The sequence below is a fragment of the Diabrotica virgifera genome, chromosome 2, assembly GCF_917563875.1.
Source record: "Diabrotica virgifera virgifera chromosome 2, PGI_DIABVI_V3a".
NCBI classification, from domain to species: Eukaryota; Metazoa; Arthropoda; class Insecta; order Coleoptera; family Chrysomelidae; genus Diabrotica; species Diabrotica virgifera.
In genome coordinates this window covers 6,768,712-6,791,521 of record NC_065444.1, presented here as the reverse complement: position 1 = coordinate 6,791,521, position 22,810 = coordinate 6,768,712, and the positions used below count along the sequence as shown (strand labels likewise).

General features: G+C 31.7%; 1 protein-coding gene and 1 long non-coding RNA gene across 8 annotated transcripts in view; one reads left to right on the top strand and one right to left on the bottom strand.

The window, feature by feature from the left end:
• Positions 1 to 685: 685 nt before the first annotated feature.
• LOC126879409 (uncharacterized) lies at positions 686 to 5,186 on the top strand. The gene is made up of 2 exons (XR_007696056.1): positions 686 to 819; positions 4,929 to 5,186. It is a non-coding gene; the product is annotated as an uncharacterized LOC126879409 (long non-coding RNA).
• Positions 4,630 to 22,810, bottom strand: part of LOC114337033 (beta-arrestin-1) — a 131,455-nt gene continuing 113,274 nt past the window's right edge. For 6 of the 7 annotated variants that reach the window (XM_050642396.1, XM_050642397.1, XM_050642400.1 and 3 more), the window contains 4 exons: positions 22,334 to 22,378; positions 19,598 to 19,855; positions 16,686 to 16,870; positions 4,630 to 5,236 (listed from right to left, as the gene is read on the bottom strand). In XM_050642396.1, coding sequence (XP_050498353.1) covers positions 4,988 to 5,236; positions 16,686 to 16,870; positions 19,598 to 19,855; positions 22,334 to 22,378 — 737 coding nt within the window. In that variant the 3' untranslated portion in view covers positions 4,630 to 4,987. The remainder of the gene's footprint in view (positions 5,237 to 16,685; positions 16,871 to 19,597; positions 19,856 to 22,333; positions 22,379 to 22,810) is intronic. The other variant, XM_050642402.1, reaches the window with a different exon arrangement.

Below are 22,810 nucleotides of genomic sequence, written 5' to 3'. Positions count from 1 at the left end.
ACTGGAAGGAGTAGGAGAGGAAGACCAAAGAAGACCTGAGCGAGACGTCTAGGCAGGATATGTGGCTAAAGGAGCTTGATATTGGTATGACCCAAGAGAGAAACTTATTGAGAAATGTCAACAAACAAGGCGATCCCGCTTAGGGATAAAGAGAAATAAGCCGATCCCGCATAGGGATAATGCCAGTTTTCTTTGTAGACGTAAAAATCATACGCATATTCCACGATTTTGAATGAAATGCTATTTATTTTAATGTTACGTGTCAGTAGTGTATAAGTTAAATAATATTGGCGATGAAACTAAACCTTGTGGTATCCTTGATAATTATATGGAGGTTGCATTAGCTTTATTATTATCTCTAAGGTAGATAACCTTCTCTGTATTTTGCTAGAACTGTATTCTGGTAAAAAACTACTACCCTTCTTGTATTTTAAAGCTGACAAATAAACAATGGTATGCTTTATTAGTTCATTATAGTCAGTTAAGTAATCAGGTGAAATAAAACAACCAAACCATTGAAGAAATGTTAAAATTTATTGTTAAAATTTAATAAATAATTACTGATATATTAGGACATAGATAAAAATTAAAGAAGAGAAAAGTTAATTCATACAAGAAGTGCAATCTAGTTGTGTCACAATGCACAGCCGCTGACTAGGGTACACACACACACACACTGGTTATATAGGTACCATTGCCTTAGAATCTACCAATATCGCTCAAAATTATTCTTCCAAAAAACGTACTCTTCCATTGGCTTCAATTTTTCGAACAATAACTTTCGAAACATATGTGTAGATTCGTAGTACCTATTCGCAGGTGAAATATTCCTCGGTTCCTAGGGGTACAAATGGATGAGTTTTTACCAGTACCCAGTGACGGTTTCTCCATAAGTGCACATGTGTACGTGAACCCCCAAAATTATTTTCACACCAACATTCATATATGTAATATTTATCATTCTATAAATAACATTTTAATCTAACTATACAGTAATTGAAATTCGAAATAACAGATCCAAGGAGTTTATAAGTATCTAATAGGTAACATTTAATTATTTTTATTATATTTCAAAGGATAAAGTTCACGGATTCGAGGCCTTAGACAGAACCCCGCGTTCACCGCTCTCACAGTGGTTCCTACACCAACGACTTTTCATACGACGAAATACAACTCACCACCCACCCCGCTATAGCCCACAAGTTTAGATGGCCACAGGATCACAAGTTGGATGTGATCTTATGGCATGATCTTTGGTGTTTTCAATGTGCACGGCACACGTATGTTTAAATTTTGCTTTCATGAAGTTCGAATTTCGGAACTATATTAAGAATGGAAGGATTTGTGGACGTAAATGTTAGCGTGGAATATTTAAAATCAATTAAACTTTCTTCATTATATTTAGAAGAAAAATTAAAAATGCCGAAACCAAATTTGTTAATTAAGAATGTACCAAAATGCAAACGTCGGGATTATAAATGATTATTTAAAATGGGGATTTGTGTAAAAACTTCGAATTGTGTAGGTGTGAAGCACATATTTGGAGAAGAGGAAGCATAATGAATAATAATAATAATATAGAGTTTATTTATAGCAAAAAAAATTGTACAATACAAAAGATATATAACAATATATAAATAAACCCAGTTTCTCACAGAAGTTGTGAGCCACATGGACTACAACTTGTACGTGAGGTTTGAGTTTTTTAACACTGTTCTAAGTACAAATTCTAATATTTTTACCACAATTTTACAATTTTAAAAAAGAAATATGGAAACTTTTGATAAATTAAAATTAAAATTGGTAGAAAAAAAGAGTTACTTATCTAACATTTCAGTTCCTTACTTTTTTACTTTTTACAACATACAACAATTAAATTTCAACAATTTTACAACATTAAAATATAAATATGGAATCTATTGACAGATTAAAGCTAATAAAACACAAAATTATTTATCTAATTAAATAGAATAAAATAGAAGATACGATTTTAACTATCCAGTTGGAATTCCAGATTGGAATTTTCCAATTATGTACTTGTTACGATGCCAGTAACAACTGCAGAAACAGAACAATATCTCTCTGCATTGAAACGTATCAAAACTTTCCTTAGAATAGCTATGGGCCAGGATCGATTAACTGCACTCGCAATGTTTTCAATAAAAAAAAAAATGATTCAAGAAATTCCAAATTTTACTGAATTTGTTTGTGAATAATTTATCTAAAAAATAACAGGCGACTGACTTTCGTTACAAAACTTGCTTGTAACATTTAAACACTAAATTATAATTTTAAGTCAATAAAATACATTATTTATTGTAATTTTTAATAAGGTCTTTTGATTTTTACAATTTGAAGGCACTCAAAAACCTTTACCTACGGAAATAGGGTCTCAAGGTCTTTTTATATCTTAACATTATGTGTGCACCCCCAATATTTTACACCAGGCGCCGCCACTGCCAGTACCCGCTTTCATGCGTCAGTTTCTCCTAGTGGTCACTGGAGCCACTACAACGATTGTTGTCATGGATTGATCGTTCTATGGACATATTGTCGGTCTAGCTCCGTACTATGGTCTTGCAAGACGAACAAAAGGAGGGATGACCATAATTTAAGCTCACAAGCTCACTGTCTAGAAACGCTAGAAGAGAGCCAGAATTCCAGCACCGAAGCTACTATCCCACTCAGTACATGTTCCACCAACATCCCTGACTTTGATTTAAACATGGATTCTGACATTTATTTTTAAGATGGAATTCATTTTGACACTATTGGGGTGGATGAACAGTTCCAAGACAATTGTCATGTTATGATTAGTGTAATTGTTATGTTATAATCATTATCATCATATTATTATCTCTAGTGTCTCTTTATTCTGCGTTGGTTTTCGCGTGGCAATATGTTTAATCTCAAATATTCAACGGGTGAAATGAAACAATCAAACCATTGAAGAAATGTTAAAATTTATTGTTAAAATTTAACAAACATAATTACTGATATATTAGGACATAGATAAAAATTAAAGAAGGGAACAAGTTAATTCATACAAGAAATGCAATCTGGTTATGTCGCAATGCACAGCCGCTGACTAGGGCACACACACTGGTTATATAGGTACCGTTTCCTAGAATCTCCCAATATCGCTCAAAATTATTCTTCCAAAAAACGTACTCTTCCATTGGCTTCAATTTTTCGAACAATAACTTTCGAAACATGTGTAGATTCGTAGTATTTACCTATTCGCAGGTGAAATACACCTCGGTACGTAGGGGTACAAATGGACGGGTTTTAGTACCCGCTTTCATGCATCAGTTTCTCCTAGTGTTCACCAGGGCCACTACAGCGATTGCTTTCATTGGATTGATCGTTCGATCGACATATTGTCCTTCTAGCTCCGTACTATGGTCTTGCAAGACGAACAAAAGGAGGGATGACCATAATTTAAGCATACAAGCTCACTGTCTATAAACGCTAGAAGATAGACAGAATTCGAGCACCGAAGCTGCTATTCCACTCACTACCTTTTCCACCAACTTCCCTGACTTTGATTTAAACATTGATTCTGACATTAATTCATAAGGTATTGCACTATTGGGATGGATGAGCAGTTCTAAGACAATTGAGGCGTTCTTTGCAAAAAACCCCATATGTCAGTTTTTTTCGGAAATGGACTTGCGCCATCTATGGATTGAAGGACTAATTACCTACGTTCCTTGCGTAAAAAATTTTTATTAAAACTACAGTAGTCTAAGATATAAGCGACAAAAATATAGGCGATTCCGCATAAACCCCATATGTCAAGCACAATTTCCTTCAAAACCACAGTTGTTAATGACTATTGGGAAACTTTATCGCTTGGCTGTCAGTAGGTTTTTATAGGTTAACGTTCCTTCGAATAGTTGTGTTGTGTGATTTTATAAGTAAACACCATTTTTCGTTCATTTTTGATTTTGATTTATTACTATAAATATCGTTTTTCCTATAAATTAATGAAAATTTTCTGCAAAACCCCATATGTCAAATGAATAAATGTCCTTCATCAAAAAACCAAAGGAAAAATAATGTTATTTATATTGTAAACTGTGTGTAATCATCAAAATAATAAATCGCTAATTTGAGAATTTCTGTAAACTTAATACGGTTCAATTAAATAACTTTTTTTTTAAATATCTTCAAAATATCTTTAAATAATGACAAATGAGGTTTTTGCAAAGAACGCCTCGATTGTCATGTTATGATTATTATAATTGTTATGTTATGATTATTATCATATTATTATCTCTTCTTCTTTTTTTTGGATAATAACCCTGGATGGGTCTTTGCATGTCCTTCCAGTCAGATCTCTCTTGTGCCCTTCTCCTCCATTATCTTATATTCATGGTTTTCAGGTCGTCTCCCGCGTCATCCAACCGTCTCGTTCTGTACAGTCTGTTTTTGTATCTTTTTGTCGCTGAACATGTCCCAGCCATGACAGTCTTTGACTTTTCACAAATCTTACAATATCATACCCTTCATTCAGTTCGTTCAACTTAGTCGTTATTGTCTCTACTGTCTCTTTATTCTGCGTTGGTTTTCGCGTGGCAATATGTTTAATCTCAAATATTCAGCGGGTGAAATGAAACAATCAAACCATTGAAGAAATGTTAAAATTTATTGTTAAAATTTAATAAATAATTACTGATATATTAGGACATAGATAAAAATTAAAGAAGGGAACAAGTTAATTCATACAAGAAGTGCAATCTGGTTGTGTCGCAATGCACAGCCGCTGACTAGGGCACACACACTGGTTATATAGGTACCGTTTCCTAGAATCTACCAATATCGCTCAAAATTATTCTTCCAAAAAACGTACTCTTCCATTGGCCTCAATTTTTCGAACAATAACTTTCGAAACATATGTGTAGATTCGTAGTACCTATTCGCAGGTGAAATACACCTCGGTACGTAGGGGTACAAATGGACGGGTTTTGGCCAGTACCCGCTTTCATGCATCAGTTTCTCCTCCTTTTAATCGTAATCTTGCGAAATCCTCAAAAATTATGTCATCGTCATGATTTTCCTCCTCCAGCTGAATTAAGTTGGCATCGACTGGTACGTCACTTCTGACGTCTTCACTGACACGCCTAGAAGGAGTGGCTGGCGGTAAAATTTCCTCTTCTGGTTTAGGATGCATCAAAATAAAAGGTAATTCAGCTACGAGGTCTCCTCCCAATGCACCAAGGCACAATTTTACCTAAAAGATTAAATGAAATTAAATATACTTAATGGCACAAAACAAAATTTATACAGTTACTCTTTATATATTATACATGATATTTGAGATTCTCTTTATCAATGACACTATTTAATGTCGCTACAGAAGGAACATAAGAGCTACCGAAATAAAAGGTACAATTATTATAATATCGACGTCGCAACTTGTGGCGTGCGCTGACGACATAGCATTATTAGCAGAAACCTCAACAGTTTAAATGAAGAATTTGCGAAAATGTACAAGGAAGAAACCAAGAGGGGTTTAGCAAAATACCTAATATGCTCAAGAAAAATACAGTTAATGTGACAAGGTTAAATATTGACGAATATGAGTTAGAACACTTGAAGAGGTAGAACACTTTAAATATCTTGGGGTCTCAGTTAATGGAACTAAAGATAGAAACATATTAATATAGGATTCGTTAAAGACAATCCTAATAAAAGTCCGTGTGATGTTTAACAGTTTTAATTAATAAAATAGATAACTAAATTATAGATACTATTAAATTGACGAAATGTAAAAGTGTTTGTGTAATTGCGACCAAAATTTTACGAGTTCTCACAAAAGAAAGTGTCTTTGAAATAATTGCGTTTATCTACTTAATATATGACCGGCTTGTCAATATATAAGTACGTCTTAAACTTCGCGTCCTTTCGATTATCGCCAAATACAGCCTCTTTCATTCTAATCTCAAAATCGACTGCTTCTCGCACCCCTACGCTAAATAAAAATCTCTTACATCTAATCTCCCTTTTCCGTTTTCCCCTGAGAACCAACCTATTAAAATTAGTTATGAGAATTTCACACTCTTTCCCCATTCTATGCAGGACTTCCACATTAGTAATTCGGTCAACCCAGGATATACGTAAGATGTGCCTATAACACCACATTTCGAAAGCTTCGAGCCGATTCATAGATGCAACAGTTAGTGTCCACGTTTCCATTCCGTAGAGCAGAACTGTGAATATGTAGCATTTCAACAGACAGTATTTTGTTTTTAATGTTATGTCTCGACTGTTGAAAATGGGTTTTATTCTAACGAATGCTGCTTTTGTTTTTATTATTCGCTGATTAATTTCTGTCGAGTGGTCCCATTGGCTATTTAAATTGGTGCCCAGATATTTATATTGCTCGACTCTTTCGATATTCTCTTGGTTGATTGATCTTCTTTATGTTAAGCGCTAGTCCGTATCTGTTGCTGACTTCTGTTATGCGAATTGTTAATATCTGTAAATCATTCAGATTATCGGTGTCATCTGCATATCTAATTGGCGCGCATACGGGTCATATTACCAGTATGCGCATCAATGGTGAACAATAAATTCTTAAAATTGGAAAAATTCTTTGTAAAAGGTATAAAATTTTTTTTATTAAAAATCCATTTAAGGGTTACATCACAACAAATCGTTTTCGATTTTATAAAAAATCAACAATTGGATGCCAGCTGAGCCACCAAAGAAATATTCGGGTAAAAACCCTTTAAATATAATATGGATGCATTAAAGGAGCATACTTAAATCAAATGTCTTAGAATGGATACATGGCTACAAGGATAATGCCCTTAGGTAAGCTATTGAATTTCCCAACACGTGGGATGCAAATTGAATTGTTTATATTCCAATGACTTAATGGCAACTGACAACTTTTTTTTAATAAATTCTTAATTGTATGTCAAAAAATGTGCATACGTCTTAAAACCAACCAAATTTCATTTGCATATCTAAACCAGTTTTACAGCAATAAATAAACCATTAGTTTGTAATGTGTAAGATACGTTTATAAAGCAAACTGTCATTATTTTTTCATGCAGAACTACCCCTTAAAGTTTGCGATACTTATTTAAAAACACCCTGTATTGATGAAAAACATGTTTAGTTGTTAAAGCACCTAACTTTTTTATGGTCCAACATAAGCTAATGAATCAAAAAACAGAATGTTGGGAAAACATAAGGCTATAGTTGGTTTTTAATTTCGGTATTATATAAATGCTAGAATATTCCACAGAGTGATGAGAACTTTGAGAAAAAAACCCAGTTGATTGGTACACCCGGAATACAATGAAAATTTACCTGTTTAGTAACATTATTACAGTGATATTGTTAAATACTAAGGTTATAACTAAAGTTCGAATTATAAGCATTTTGCTTTTTTTGCTTATAATTAGGATTTTTAGTAAAAATGCTTATTTTAAAGATATGTTGCTTATCTTTGTTTATTTTTCTTCTTATGATAAACTATAGTGAAATTTCATGTTACTTCCTGTCTTAAGCAAAATTATATGAAATATAAAGAGCTATAAAACTGTAATAATTCAATAAACCATAAGAATTTTAATCCCTTAGGCTTAGGAGATAAATGGGAAAACCCATCGTTATACCTGCCATGTAATAAACTAATATTTGTCTGCAGACAGCCCAAATTTATTATATTGTTGTAACATAGTACCGGTACATTTGTCTAAATTTAAATACGCACCAATCACATCTGCAGATGTTGGAAGAACTTTTTCTACGTATAAATATATGTATATAGATAGAAGACATAGCATTTTACAAGAAAATTTGAAAAATAAATTATTGTTAATTGTTTTTATGCTAATGGCCATGAATAAAAAATATATTAATATGTTAATTATTTTTCGATTTTTTTTTATTATATTATAGCTTAACACTTTCGTATTTTTTTATTTATTGTTAATAATACGATAATTAAAAATAAATGTAATTTAATGTTAATGTCCTTTATTCATATTTATATCATTATATCCATGTTAAGTTACACATTTTTTTTCTTGAACCTTGCTTATTTCATAAAAACTTTGCTTATTTTTACGACATTTTTTGCTTAAATAAGTGCTTCTTTTGACCTTTCTGTCATGCTTATAATTCGGACTTTAAATTAAAAAAATCACTTAAATCGGACAACAGGTTTAGGAAATTCGAGACATCAAAAATGACTTATTTTTAACGTGGGCGGTTAATTTTGCCGGTGAGTGTATATTTATACAGGGTGTCCCGGAAAATACTGCGTTCCTTAAAGGTATAGGTGGAGGACACCATATAGGACAAAAAACTCTTATAACATTTTTTTCTAAATGCAACCGTTTGGCCAAAAAATTAAAATACATTTTGGTACGCAAATTAGAATGTGGCAACTATGTGAGGTACGAAAATTTAAACGTAGACAGTCCCATGTGTAGTAAACAGATAGTTTGGAAGAATCCTCGAAAATGTTTTCAAATCGTGAGTGCATTACTATTATGTTATTATGTTGATTATTTATGGCAGATCACTAAATGGAGATGGAGAGGCATACTATAATTATTACTTCTTTAAAAATGTTTTGCCTGTGTGGTATATTATGAACCCTCTGTATAAATCATAATTTAAATATGATGTTATTAACCTTTAGGGTATTGAACATACATAAAAACAATAGCTTATAGTTTGTATCACATGTTTATTACTAGTGAACTTGAACTATATTTGTTATGGTTCAGATAGGTATAAAAACACGCTGAGCAATCAGTATGGATAGATATACAAATAATTATTAGAAGTTAGTATGTAGTAAGGCGAGGCGCTATGAATCATTAATGTTATTGTTTAGATATTGGATACCAGTGAATAAAATATAATGTATAGTAAGACGTGTTTAGTCTTTTTAATTAATTAGAACCAGAAGGCAGTAACAACACACTATTTAATACACCTGTATTTATCGTGGTATGAATAGGTGAAAGTGGGTTACTTTAGGTATAATAATTATTTTCAAGTAAGTACAACTTAATTATTTTAGTTCACAAATAAACAAATTACTGATATATTATCTGATGTATTTACTTTCCAGTGTAAACTCCAATGTAATTCAGTTAAAGCCTTCGCCATTCAATACATTTAAAGCTTACTAAATACATAATACTTTTACTAGTTCAGTTAAAAGGATGTGTTTTTATGTTAAAAGACGTATAATTCGTTTAAAATTATGGAATAGGTATTTCAATACATTTAACAAAACATAATTTTAGTAAACAAATAATAAGTACATAAGTAGGTAACTATAAGGTTGGATTATTTTAAATACTGGAAATCACAAACGACTTCTATTTAGCTGTTATTATTCCGTAGCGCGTGCGATGTTGCCAGGCGATCTAAATTTCTGAGCATTAAAATACAGGTATATGGAAAACAATGTAATCTTTTTTTTGGAAACGGTTAACCTTAGAAAAAATTGGTATAGGACTTTTTTGTTCTAAATTGTATATTCTATCCATACCTAGAAGGAACGCACTATTTTTCGGGACACCCTGTATATTACATATTATAATATATAGACCATGATGTTTAACATATAAACAGTTTTCACCAGAAAACATTCGAGCGACTTCATTAATATTTCCGTCTCTATGCAAATGCGAAACTTGGGAATAATTTGACGCGGACCGTCCAGGTATTCTATTGGGAACGCGTCGTGCAAACATCGCATAAACTTTAACGAACAGTAAAATATTGAAGTTGAATACGAATGTGAAACTAAAATTTTATTGCCGCCGGTATTTCTGGCATGCGATTCTAGAAGTGTACTAGCACGCTGAATTCAGACATGCTAATTTGCTGCTGTGCTATAGCGTTAGCAGATTTAATCGAGGTTGCATTATTAAACAAGAAAAATAGTCGGGTATATAATGCTGTAAGATAAATTTTACCATAAAACATGAATTAAAGTAGTTACCAGCAACAACATGGAAATATGAAAAAGAAAAATACAACAAAGATTGTTATGTATGAGGTATTATGATGATACATTAGGGCTAAATACTAAAAAGATTAAAGAAAGAGCACATTCCCAACATAATTACAAAAAGTAGCTTACTTTCTTTCACAGGCATAGTAAAAACTTTCGATAATAGGACTAACCATACCATTTTAACTTTTGTTTGCGGCGTTTCTGAATAACTTGATCGATGTTAGTCCAAACCATTGGCGTAAGTTTTGAAGCCATGAGTGTCTTCTTCTTCCGGGTCCTCGTTTGCTCTCTATTTTACCCTGTATTATCGGTTGGAGTATATGATATTTATATCTATTTACGGGTACAATTGTACAATAATTATTCAATAGTTAACAGCATCTTGACGTATTCCCGTCTAGTCCAGAGCGCATCTGTTTTGAGATGGACGTTGAGAGGTGACTCATATTTTTTTGCAGAAATTGCTTGGAATTAACTCATTTAATAATAATTGAGTTATCCTCCGACTCACAAAGGTCCGGAACATTGTTTAAATAATCAAAATGTCAAAAAATGAAGGAAAAATTCGATTTTTTAAATAGTTTTTAAAAGCAACAGGTACGTAATAATTGTTAATGTATCATGGGTATAAACCTACCTATTTGATCTGCCAAAATACATAGTATGTAATACTTTTATTTATATAATTTGACTACCATCAAAATTTCTATCAATATTCACCTAATATATTGTTTTTTTACTCTATGTTTTGTTGTATTTTTCAATTCTAAATCATTTCAATTCAAAATTAAAATAATTTGATCAATTTTCAAAATATCAAAATATCACAAGTTTAATCCGTTTAGTTAGTCGATCTTCGTAAATAATGACACATAGTGTCCGTGGCTAAGCGGAGAAGGCGAATGAATTCCAATACCAACCGCTCTTATCAGCGCTGGTTCGAGTCCCAATAAAAACTTTCTTTTTTGTTTTTTTTTTAATACATTTTATGATTGTAAGTATATTTATTATATAATTGTATTTTCAGAAAATACGTATTTAGTTAAAAAAATTTTCGACAATTAATGTTCAGACATCATTTTTGTGGCTTGTTTAATGTGTTTGTGTGTGTTTTATTCTTTTATTATTTTAATTTTTGGCACTGTTCTAATAAAAATGTTTGAGAAGTAGTAAGTATAAATTAGTTTAATATTTAAACAAAATATAAATAGAAAGTATATTAATTTCGTTTAAATCATATAATAGAAGTATAACTTCTTACGTGCGTACAAAGTACACACACATTCTTTTTTAAATAAACATTAATTTTTGGTGCTACGCGTAGGACAGCGGTGTTCAATTCACACAAGTTGATTTCCACCAAAATTTCTTCCAATCTTTATCTAATATATTATTTTCTTACTCTATATTTTGTTGTATTTTAATATTTTAATTCCACAAAATCAAACTAATTTGATTATTGTTTGTGAAATATTGTTTAAACAATTGCATGTGTTTAAAAATAATAAACTTTTATTCTCTAAGTTAAAATATACGAACAAAGAAAGTTTTTGCTAAAAAAAGTGTTATTTCAAAGGATAGAGTATGTGTTTTTATTTTGCAATAAATAAATTTATTTATTTATATCGAAATGTACTAAAAATTAAAATTTATCAATCATTATCAAGGGTCATTGGAATGCCCAATCAGAGCAAACGTATCCGCTGTCCTGTGCGTAGTACCAAAAATTAATGTTTATTTAAAAAATTCCTGACGCCGTGGTAGTTTACCCATTTTAAATTTGCAAATTGCAAATGAAAGGTACAATATTCTTCTATATGTAAAAGAAATTCAACTTGCTGTCTGCTTTATTTTCAGTCCTGCAACATTTTGAAAAAATGAATTTTTTTTGCGAAAGCTGGATTGCAAAATTTATTTTGCAAAATCTATTCATCCGATCCTAACGAAATTTATAGTATTGTTTTACTATATCATAAAGTTTTTCTGGGTGAAATATGAAAGTTTTAAGTGTAGCATAAATGATGAAAAATGTAAAATGCGAATACTTGTGTTTTTATGGTTTTTTAATAATTATTGCTATTTTGCAAGAAGGGTGACAATTTTTAAAATTTTTAACTAATCCTATATTGTAGGAAATTTAAATACGCAACGTTTATGTCAGTGCAACTTTTCTCGAAAATGAATACTTTTTAAGTTATAATCAAAAAACGAAGAAAATATCCAATTTTTCCTTCATTTTTTGACATTTTGATTATTTAAACAATGTTCCGGGCCTTTTTGAGTGGGAGGATAACGCAAATATTATAATATGAGTTATTTTCAAGCAATTTCTGCAAAAAAATATGAGTCACCTCTCAACATCCAAAGGTACTAATATTTTTACAGATGCGCCCTGGTCTAGTCATCCTTTGCCAAACCTCTCTGTCCAAGGCATCGTCTTCTTAAATTGCGGTCATACATCAATCTCCTGACGCTCTCATTCCATCACCTTCGCGGGCTACCCCGCTTTCTTCTTCCTGGTGGTCTCCACTGAAATATTTGTTTAGGCCAACGTTCTTCAGGCATTCTTAATAGGTGTCCAAACCATTTCAATGATATTCTATCAAGTAAATTTAATGAAAAATTCGTCTTGGTAAAAGGTATATTAATTTAAAAAGCCCCTCCTAGAAGGGCTACAAATATAAAAACAAAACGTTCTGTAACAAGAGCATCATCAGTGTTACAAGAACATGGTGAGCCACCCAAAAATACAAAGGGTAAAACCTTTTAAAAATAGACTAAAAGTCTTATGTAAGTGTATACATAGTAAAATCCAAAGGATGGATATAATTCCTATGGATATGGTCTTAGGGCAACATGAGTCCCACACGTGGTACGTGGATTGCTAGGTAATAATGCCCGAATCAATTATTATTAATTATATAACCACGTGTGGGAGTCATATGTTGCCCTAAGACCATATCCATAGGAATTATTTCCATCCTTTGGATTTTACTATGTATACACTTCTTATACAGGGTGAGTCATGAGGAACTGTACATACTCCTACCTCGTATAGAAGCTCCTATATGGGAATAACAAATGACCATTAAAAAGTGTCTGCTCCCCTTGTTTAATAATATACAGGGCGAGTTTCGCATTTTGACAGAAATTTATATTCGTCATAATTTTTGAACGGTCAGATCGATATGTCTCTTATTTTGGTCAATCGTTACACTATTACCACCTAATCAACTCATTTATTCAAACTAGAAAAAAATCAGGTCCGGCTTTAAAAAATTAGTTCGTTTGGGTCTTAGAAAAAATTTCACACTGTATACGCTTTTTGAAAACTCTAATATGAATTTTTCAAATTAGACAAAAAGGAAATTAAAATGGCATAATTATTTTTCCCCACACGATTACTTAATTTTTTATAAAAAAAATCAAATTGACTATGAATTAAAAGTTTGGTAAAGTAAACCATAGATTTAAAAAAATTAACTTTTATTACAAAAATTAATTTTTTTTAACAAATATTTGATTTATGTTACCGCCCAATCAACTGATTTATTCAAACTAGAAAAAAATCAGGTCCGGCTTTAAAAAATTAGTTCGTTTGGGTCTTAGAAAAAATTTCACCCTGTATACGCTTTATGAAAACTCTAATATGAATTTTACAAATTAGACAAAAAGGAAATTAAAATGGCATATTTATTTTTTTCCCTACATGATTACATAATTTAAAAAAAAATCAAATTTGACTATGAATAATAATTAAAAGTTTGGTAAAGTGAACCATAGATTTAAAAAAAATTATTTTTATTACAAAAATTAATTTTTTTTGAACAGATATTTAATTTGTGTTACCACCTAATCAACTGATTTATTCAAACTAGAGAAAAATCAGGCCCGGATTTAAAAAATTATTTCGTTTTGAAAAAATCACAGTTTAACTCGCTACAACGTTCCATTTAAAACTTTTTTTCTGAATTTTTTACAGCACATATCTCTTACCATTGTGAAGACTATAACATAATTTGTTGTAGACTTCCAGTCTTCGTCTCATAAAAGTTATGAATTTAAAAAACTAAAAGATGCAGCTTCGTGAATTGCAAAGTTAAATCGCAAAAATTAAGTGAAAAAATTTAAAATTGATCTATTTGATCACGTCTATGTTAAACTATAGAGTCCAAAGAGAAGTGTTATGGGGAGTTTTAGATCTAGACGTGTTTAAGAAAAAAAAAAAGGTGAAACTTTTAATTTTAAGAAAAATGTAGTTTAATTTTTTTATTTTTATGGTAAAATTGCGATTTTGACAAATTTGATTTTTTAATAAAAAATTAAGTAATCGTGTGGGGAAAAAATAAATATGCCATTTTAATTGCCTATTTATCTAATTTGGAAAATTAATATTAGTGTTTTCAAAATGCGTATACAGGGTGAAATTTTTTCTAAGACCAAAACGAACTAATTTTTTAAAGCCGGATCTGATTTTTTTCTAGTTTGAATAAATCAGTTGATTAGGTGGTAATAGTGTAACGATTGACCAAAATAAGAGACACATCTCTCACACTCTCCCTGTATATTATTAAACAATGGGAGCAGACACTTTTTAGTGGTCATTTGTTATTCCCCATAGGGGCCTCTATACGAGGTAGGAGTATGTACAGTTCCTCATGACTCACCCTGTATAAGTCTTTTAGTCTATTTTTAAAAGATTTTAACCTTTGTATTTTTGGGTGGCTCACCATGTTCTTGTAACACTGATGATGCTCTTGTTAGAGCGAAAACGTTTTGTTTTTATATTTGTAGCCCTTCTAGGGGCTTTTTAAATTAATATACCTTTTACCAAGACGAATTTTTCATTAAATTTACTTGTAATTAATGGTATACACAGCCAGCTACAGGAAATTCTTCCTTGTGGTTAACTAGTTTTGATGGGAAATAAGCCACAATTTTACTAAAAAAATGATTTTATTAACGTTTCGACGCTCAAATCGTAAAGTTTTAGTTTTGAGTTTAAATTTTAAGTTTACAATATAGTTTTGAGAGTAAACTAAAGTAAGACCTAATACTTACGATGTCGGGATAGTATCACGAGGTTTTTTCCTGGTTTTTCCTCGTGATTTACTATGGAATCTCTAGCGCGAGAATTTTACTGTCACCATTGCATGTGGTTGTCTTTTTAAAGACAGATCACATGTTATGATTTTTTTGTGACGGATATTCTTGAGTTGGGGTTGATTTCATGTAATCGAATGAACTATCTTTCAATAAAGTCGTCCCAGGAACGCAACTCATCAATATTGGCAATATCATTTTAAAGTCTTCTACTTTAAAATGTATAATATTTATATGCCTGAATTGCCGATATAAATGAGTCAGATTAAATAAATTATTAGAATTTTTTTACTAAGCAACAACATTTTTATTTAATTCATTAATATTTTTAGTATTTTGACAACGACACCCGATTTGGGCGTTGAAAGGTTAATAAAATCATTTTTTTAGTAAAATTGTGGCTTATTTCCCATCAAAACTAGTTAATGCCACAACTAGTTGCCTCTAGCTTTTTCATTAGTGTTTCCGTTATTGCCCAGTCCTTTGCGCCATACAACAAGAATGGAATAGGAAAAATACATTTTAGTAGCCGTAGGTATATTTAGTCGGAGGGATATGTAGCAATGGGTGAATATCTTTCTCATGTTGTTAAATGTTGTTCTGGTCTTTTCAACTCCAGAGCGCATTTCGGTTGTTTGATCCCATTTCGAGTTGACGACTGTTCCAAGGTATACATATGAGTCTACGTGTTGAATAAATTGGTTTTTATTTTCAATTGTCTGGCAGGTTTTTGAGTTTTGCTCACCAGTTACCAGTATCTATTTTGTTTTATTTATGTTGAGGTTAAGTCCTCTTTCTTCACTCGCTCTTTGTATACTGTCCATAAGAAGTTGAAGCCAAAAATATTGTTTATCACAAAGCATTAAATTGATTACATTTTTTTTTCGTACAGAATGTTTTTGAATATTTTTTAGTTGTATGTTAATTTTTAGTCATTTAACAGAGCAAGAGAAACAGTATGGAGAAAAACTTTGTATTATTCTGTAGAGGAATTTTAAGAGCAGATGGTCTAAGATGGTTTAAGAGCAAATAAGAGGTTTAAAAGAAAAATTTGCGAAAAAGCTTAGTAATCACATGGAACCGGAAAATAATACAAGTTTTAAACAGTCACAATAAACAAATTTATTATAGTCGAAACGGAAATACCTCAGAATGTACAACAAAGTGGCAGTATCAATGTTTGGTATATGAAATTCGATATGTTTAAGAAATTGCAGAAGCAGCTTAGAGATAAGATATTTTAACATAACACTAATCATTGCAAATTAGTCGATGGATATTAGCACAGTAAAAATAATTAGACGATAAAGATTACTCAAGAGAAATTAAATGTTTTTTCTACTTTTAAGAGCAAACAAAGCAAGTTTATTAGTGTAACCTAATTCAAAATTATTTTGCATATCATATTTGAAACATTATTTGGTTAAAACATCTCATTTTTGTTATTAAAAAAATATATTAATTTTTCTGGGCTAAATTAGGGTTTTAGAAGACTAGGCATTTACACAATGTTGTCAAACTGAATTTTGTTATATTCGGTTTAAATTTTCTAACCGATTCCCGAGCCGACTATACTAACCTTAACTTTGTATTGGACGATGATTCCCAAGTTTTCTCGTTGTGACATATCAGCTACAAGTGTACTAGACGCAAGATTTGTGTCTTCATGTTTTAATTGACCGTCGAGGGCTAAGCCCCATTTATCTTTGTTATTGGCCAGTAAGGGAGTAAGCGTAAAAACTTTGCTAAGTGTGAAGCCAGGTCCTAAAATTAAAAAAAGTTACTTAAAATTTTCAGTACCATACAAAAGAATTAATATACTTGATATTGGACCTCTAATTTGTATTTTTACTTTCATGTAGGTATATGGTTCTTTTTTAATTAATATGTAACTATGTACTTGAAATTAGTTATCTCATAGTTTTCATACATATAGAACTATTAAAGTTTTGCATTAGACTATTAATGAAAAGAGGCAAAACATAATAATATGGAGCTGATACATAAATCAAAATTTGATGTCCAATTGGCCAAACCACCGCCAATTATAAACATTTTGTAATAGACAAGGCGAAATCGGCGGGTTCGTTGGGAAAAATATTCCCATGAGATTTTTTTGCATAATCACATTCGTGAGACATCCCAGAATAAGGTTCAAAATTCGCCCACGTAAAAAATGGTCCAATTTTTTTTAATCAAATTGCAAAAAATCAATATTTTTGGCCCGGACAATTTTTTTAGGTTTTTGGACCAATCTGGACAAAAAAGGTCTCTTATAATTTTTCTGTAAAGTTGATCGTTTTCGAGTTATAGCAATTTACAATTGAAAAAAAAAAAACGAAAAATGCCGACTTTCAAAGCTTAATAACTCGGTTAAAAGTTATTATTATGAAATGTTGTTCTGAAGCTATTTCCTTGTGGCATTTTTATAATTACGTATTTTTTATGGGAAATAAGCCACAATTTTACTAAAAAATGAATTTATTAACGTTTCGAAGCCCAAATCGGGTTTCGTTGTCAAAATACAAAATACTATTAAAATAAACAAACATGTTGTTGCTAAGTAAAAAAATTCTTCTAATAATTTATTTAATCTGACTCATTTATATTGGCAATTCAGACGTATATTATACAATTTGGGAATATATAATTATAGAATATACTAATTATAGATTTGGGCTTCGAAACGTTAATAAATTCATTTTTTAGTAAAATTGTTATTATTATGAAAGTCATAAAGTGACTAGATCAAAGTTTAAGTCTCCCCTTCAAGATCCTGATGAAATTTTTGCCATTATATTATTACTGAGGTTTTATTTTTAAGTAATAATAATGAGCGCCATGCAAGTGTTAGGCGGCCGTAAATGCTGAGTGCGAGAGATATGACATTCCGGCAGTCCAATTGTGAATCTTACTCGCACTCACATTTACAGCCGCGTCAATACGATCTAACCGCTCATTGTTATTAATTAAAAATAACAGCTTAGTAATAAATTAATTACACAAATTTGTTCAGAATCACTTAGGGGGCTTTAGGCTTTGATTTAGTCACTTTCTGACTTTCATAATAATAATTTTTAACTGAGTTATTAAGTCTTAAAAATGGGCATTTTCGCGTTTTTCAAATTTTAAATTGCCTATAACTCGAGAACGATTAACTTTGGAGAAAAATTATGAGAGACCTTTTTTGTTCAGAATGGTCCAAAAAATCCGGGCTAAAAATATTCATTTTTTGCAATTTGATTAAAAAAAAAGTTGGACCACTTTTCACGTGGGCGACTTCTTGAATCTTATTCTGGGATGTCTTACGAATGTGATTATGCAAAAAAATCTCATGGGAATATTTTTCCCAACGAACCCGCCGTTTTCGCCTTGTCTATAACGGATGGCATGCTGGCATCATGCGCCAACAGCGCTTACCGCAGGCTCTCTCCCTGCCTAGAGGCACACCACTACAATCGATGTGCGATAGAGATGAATCACCGGCAACAATATAAAATGGCGTCCACTGCCACAGAGAACTGAGTTCAAGCTGGAGTACTGATCTAACACGAGCTTCCGACCCGGATCTTGAAGTATGGATCTAAAACTAAATTGTCCTACCCACCGGTGACTAAGCATTGATTGAGTAGTAATAGATTCGGCCACTTCTAATCTAGCCTACGTAGTGATTAGTCTTTCCCTGACGTTTACCGTCAAAGAACTGACAGGAACAACCCCAAAAGTCAAACCTTCCAAAGAATCTGAACCGGACATACTAACCGAAGAAATTTCAATCATAAAAAGAGAATCATTAAGACAATTACAAGACCTAACATTCCCGAAACAAATGTTACAGGCAGAGTTATTAAACCAAGTACGGAAGTGGATAATATACACTTCGATAAAAAACTCGCAGATGCATTAGACTTTATAGAAAGGCTGGACGAATTAAGCCTGGCCTACGAGATCGATAAACAAGATCTGGTAATAGCAAAAATTAGAAATTATGGACAAACTTCAGCGAAGAGTTTAAGAATGCTTTATATCCCAGAGGATATTGGCTGCAACTGGAAGAGCAAATCAGAAACAAAACAAAGGCAAAACGAGTCAGCGGATAGATATATCACGGATATTCAAACATTAATTAGACGAGAGGGATCTTTAAAGGCACCGGGAACGTATAACCCCAAGAGAGTATGATGCCAAATAAATGTGGTTTAAATGTAAGACACCAGGTCACATCTGTAAAAATTGCAAAAAACCCATGCAAAAAAAAATATTTTTACGTTGCGACAAAGGTGGAGTTCAAAGCAGTGACTGATGTATAAGCCGTCCGGAAAACGAATAACAGACTGAAGAAATAAGGAGTCATCCTAGTCTTTGGAGCAAGATTCGACTTCATTTCTTGCCATTACATAATTAGCAAACAACAACTGACTTTTTACTGTCATACAAAATAAATTTATTGAAGAACGAACTGAAAAACTGTAATCAATCACATAAGCTTACCTATCGGACACCCTTCTTCACTTTCAGTTTCAGCAACTGTGCATTTGTATTGAGCTGTTGAAAATAGACATATATCAGCGAACTGTCTCACTGACACTTTGATCTTTTTGACTGTGCGATTTGAATTATTCGCTATGTGTACGTTGACAGCTATATTTTCGCCATGGTGGTACAATTTCTTATCCAGAGACGCTTCTAAGTATAATTTGTTAGGACTCATCATAAATTCCTTGCTCACTTCGACGGACGGTTGTTCTCCTGAAAAAGAAGAATATTTCTTGTAGAAAACAAAACGAACCATTGTCTTTAGAAACAAAATAGTACCAAACCAAACCATTACACAAAACGTACAAAACAATATTGACTTCAAACTTCCAACAAAGGTACAAGTTGACAGATATATTTGAAACCGCAAAGGTTAGACCGATTGAAAACTTTGGTTACGCGACGTTGTCAAATCAATCGAGTTTCAAAGGTTTTTCGATTTTTTATTTGTTATCAGTTTCACAGTAAAATTTTCTTCTGTTTCCTCCTACGTAAATTTTAAAACATTGGGTATAATTTCACGAGATTGTGCACTTAGTGTCCTATTTTTCACGACACTTACAATATTCATGTTTATTAAAAACTATTAAATGTATTCTAAATAAACAACTATTCCACGATTTTGTCTGGTAATGAGAGATCTTTTTGTTGTCCTCCAATGCATAAGTATTTGGCTTTCTTTTTATTGATTTCTAGACCCCATATATCATACCCTTCAAATAATTTTCGGGCCATATAATTTAAATCGTCATCATATTGAACCACTACTACTTGATCGTCTTCAAAGTTGAGCGTATATACAATAGTATTGGTGAGTGGTATCCCTATTGTGCTACATGTTCGTTTTAATCTTTTTAAAGTACCCTCGATGTGTATTTTAAATAAAGTGGGGGACAGACAACATCCTTGCTTCAAACTTTTTGATGTTACAAATCCTGTTGTAACTTCTGTCCTCGTTTTTATTTTTGTTATGGGTAGATTGTATAGTACTTTGATGACTTTTATCAATTCTATATTAACATTCGTGTTTCCATTGATTGCCACATCTTCTTCAGTGGAATACTATTGTAGGCTTTCCGTAGGTCGACGAACAATATAAATATCTTGATTATCTGTCATCTTTGTTTCTATTATCTGGGTTAAGGAGAAAATGTGTACATGTTCGTTTTAATCTTTTTAAAGTACCCTCGATGTGTATTTTAAATAAAGTGGGGGACAGACAACATCCTTGCTTCAAACTTTTTGATGTTACAAATCCTGTTGTAACTTCTGTCCTCGTTTTTATTTTTGTTATGGGTCGATTGTATAGTACTTTGATGGCTTTTATCAATTCTATATTAATATTCGTGTTTCCATTGATTGCCACAGCTTCTTCAGTGGAATGCTATTGTAGGCTTTCCGTAGGTCGACGAACAATATAAATATGAATATCTTGATTATCTGTCATCTTTGTTTCTATTATCTGGGTTAAGGAGAAAATGTGGATTGACTGAAAAACGAAAATGAAGTTTATTTTGAATTTTAAGCGGGGGAACATTGTCAAACTCGCAATTTTACCGTAAAAATAAAAAAATTAAATCACGTTTTCTTAAAATTAAAAGTTGCACCTTTTTTTTTCTATAAAACATTTTGATCTAAAACTCCCCAGAAAACTTCTTTGTACTCTACATTTTAACATAAACGTGGTTAAAAAGCTAAATTTCAAATTTTGTCACTCAACTTTTGTGATTTAACTTTGTAATTCATAACTTTTATTATAATAAGACCGAAGGCTTATAACGAGTCCCATACTCTTCAGAAAGGTGAAAAAAAATGCTATAAAAATTTCATCAGAAAAAAGAGTTGTAGCGAGTTAAATGCAAAAAACGTGGTTTAGTTTTTTTATTTTTAGGGTAAAATTGCATTTTTGACAATGTTCCCCCACTTAAAATTCAAAATAAACTTCATTTTCGTTTTCAACATCATCAAAAACATTAAGTAAGACCAAAATTAGCCATTCACCACCCGTGGTCAGAATCTCGAGAAATAAGCGTTTTTCTTTGGGTGTGTCGCTCGTCTACATGTATTGTATAAATCGGTAATTCGCTTGACAAAAATACGTTGTTGCCAAAACAACTCTTCTGGCATAGTCAATAAACATGAAAATTTATAAAGCAATAGTTTCCAGTGTTTTAATAAATTATCAAATATTTGGCAAATATCTACTTAGTCAACAATTTTTGATTTATTTGGTCAATACCATTTTCTCTAATCATCTGTGGATTGTACTCACAGCTTGGAAAACAACGTTGCATAGTAACAGAACAGATAGTGTTAGTTTAAAAAAGGACAAATATTTAAACACAAACACTCATTAAGTTATTGTAAGATTTGTACCGTGATTGCTTCTTGATCTGTAAACACCAAAAATAGCAATCTAGCATGACGATCCTCAAAATATCGGATATCTCTGTCAGTAACATTCCATCTAGATTAGACTCCATTAAAGGTACTCATAGGAATAAGTTTAAATCCTTAAATTTGCTGGAAGCAAATTCTGTGCTCAATTTGCTTCAATATTAGTTCTTATGGCATTTTATTTGGTACAAGTCTTGAAGTTAGAGAAATGTGGGTAATCACAAAACAGAACAATTAAACATTTATATTTTGTTAACATTTTCTTTCAAAACAGTCAAAAATATTTTTGCTTACCTAAAAAATTATTGACGTCATTGTTATTATTTAGTAACAATTGGTCTGAAAGGATACAGCAAAAGAATTATGCTAGGTATTTGTTTTATGTTAAAATTAATGGTGAAATGAAGGTAAATGTAAAACGCCCTCTAAAATATTCAAATTATTGATTAAAAAAAAGAAGTGGTTTTTAAGAACAAACGATATTAATTATATTTTTGTTTATTTGTATTCGCCCTAGACACCAGATACCCCAAAGGCCTTCACATATATCATATTGATGTTTCCCGACTAAAAACAAGAGAAGTGAAGAAGTAACGGAGCGAATACTAGCCGGAAACAAAACATACTGGAGATATCATAGGCTAATGAAGGACAAGAACTTATCCAGAAATACGAGTATAAAACTAAAAATGTACCGAGTTGCAATCAGACCAGTAGTAACATACGCAGCTGAGACAGTGTGCCTCACCCCAGGCAACCAACTGACGTCAT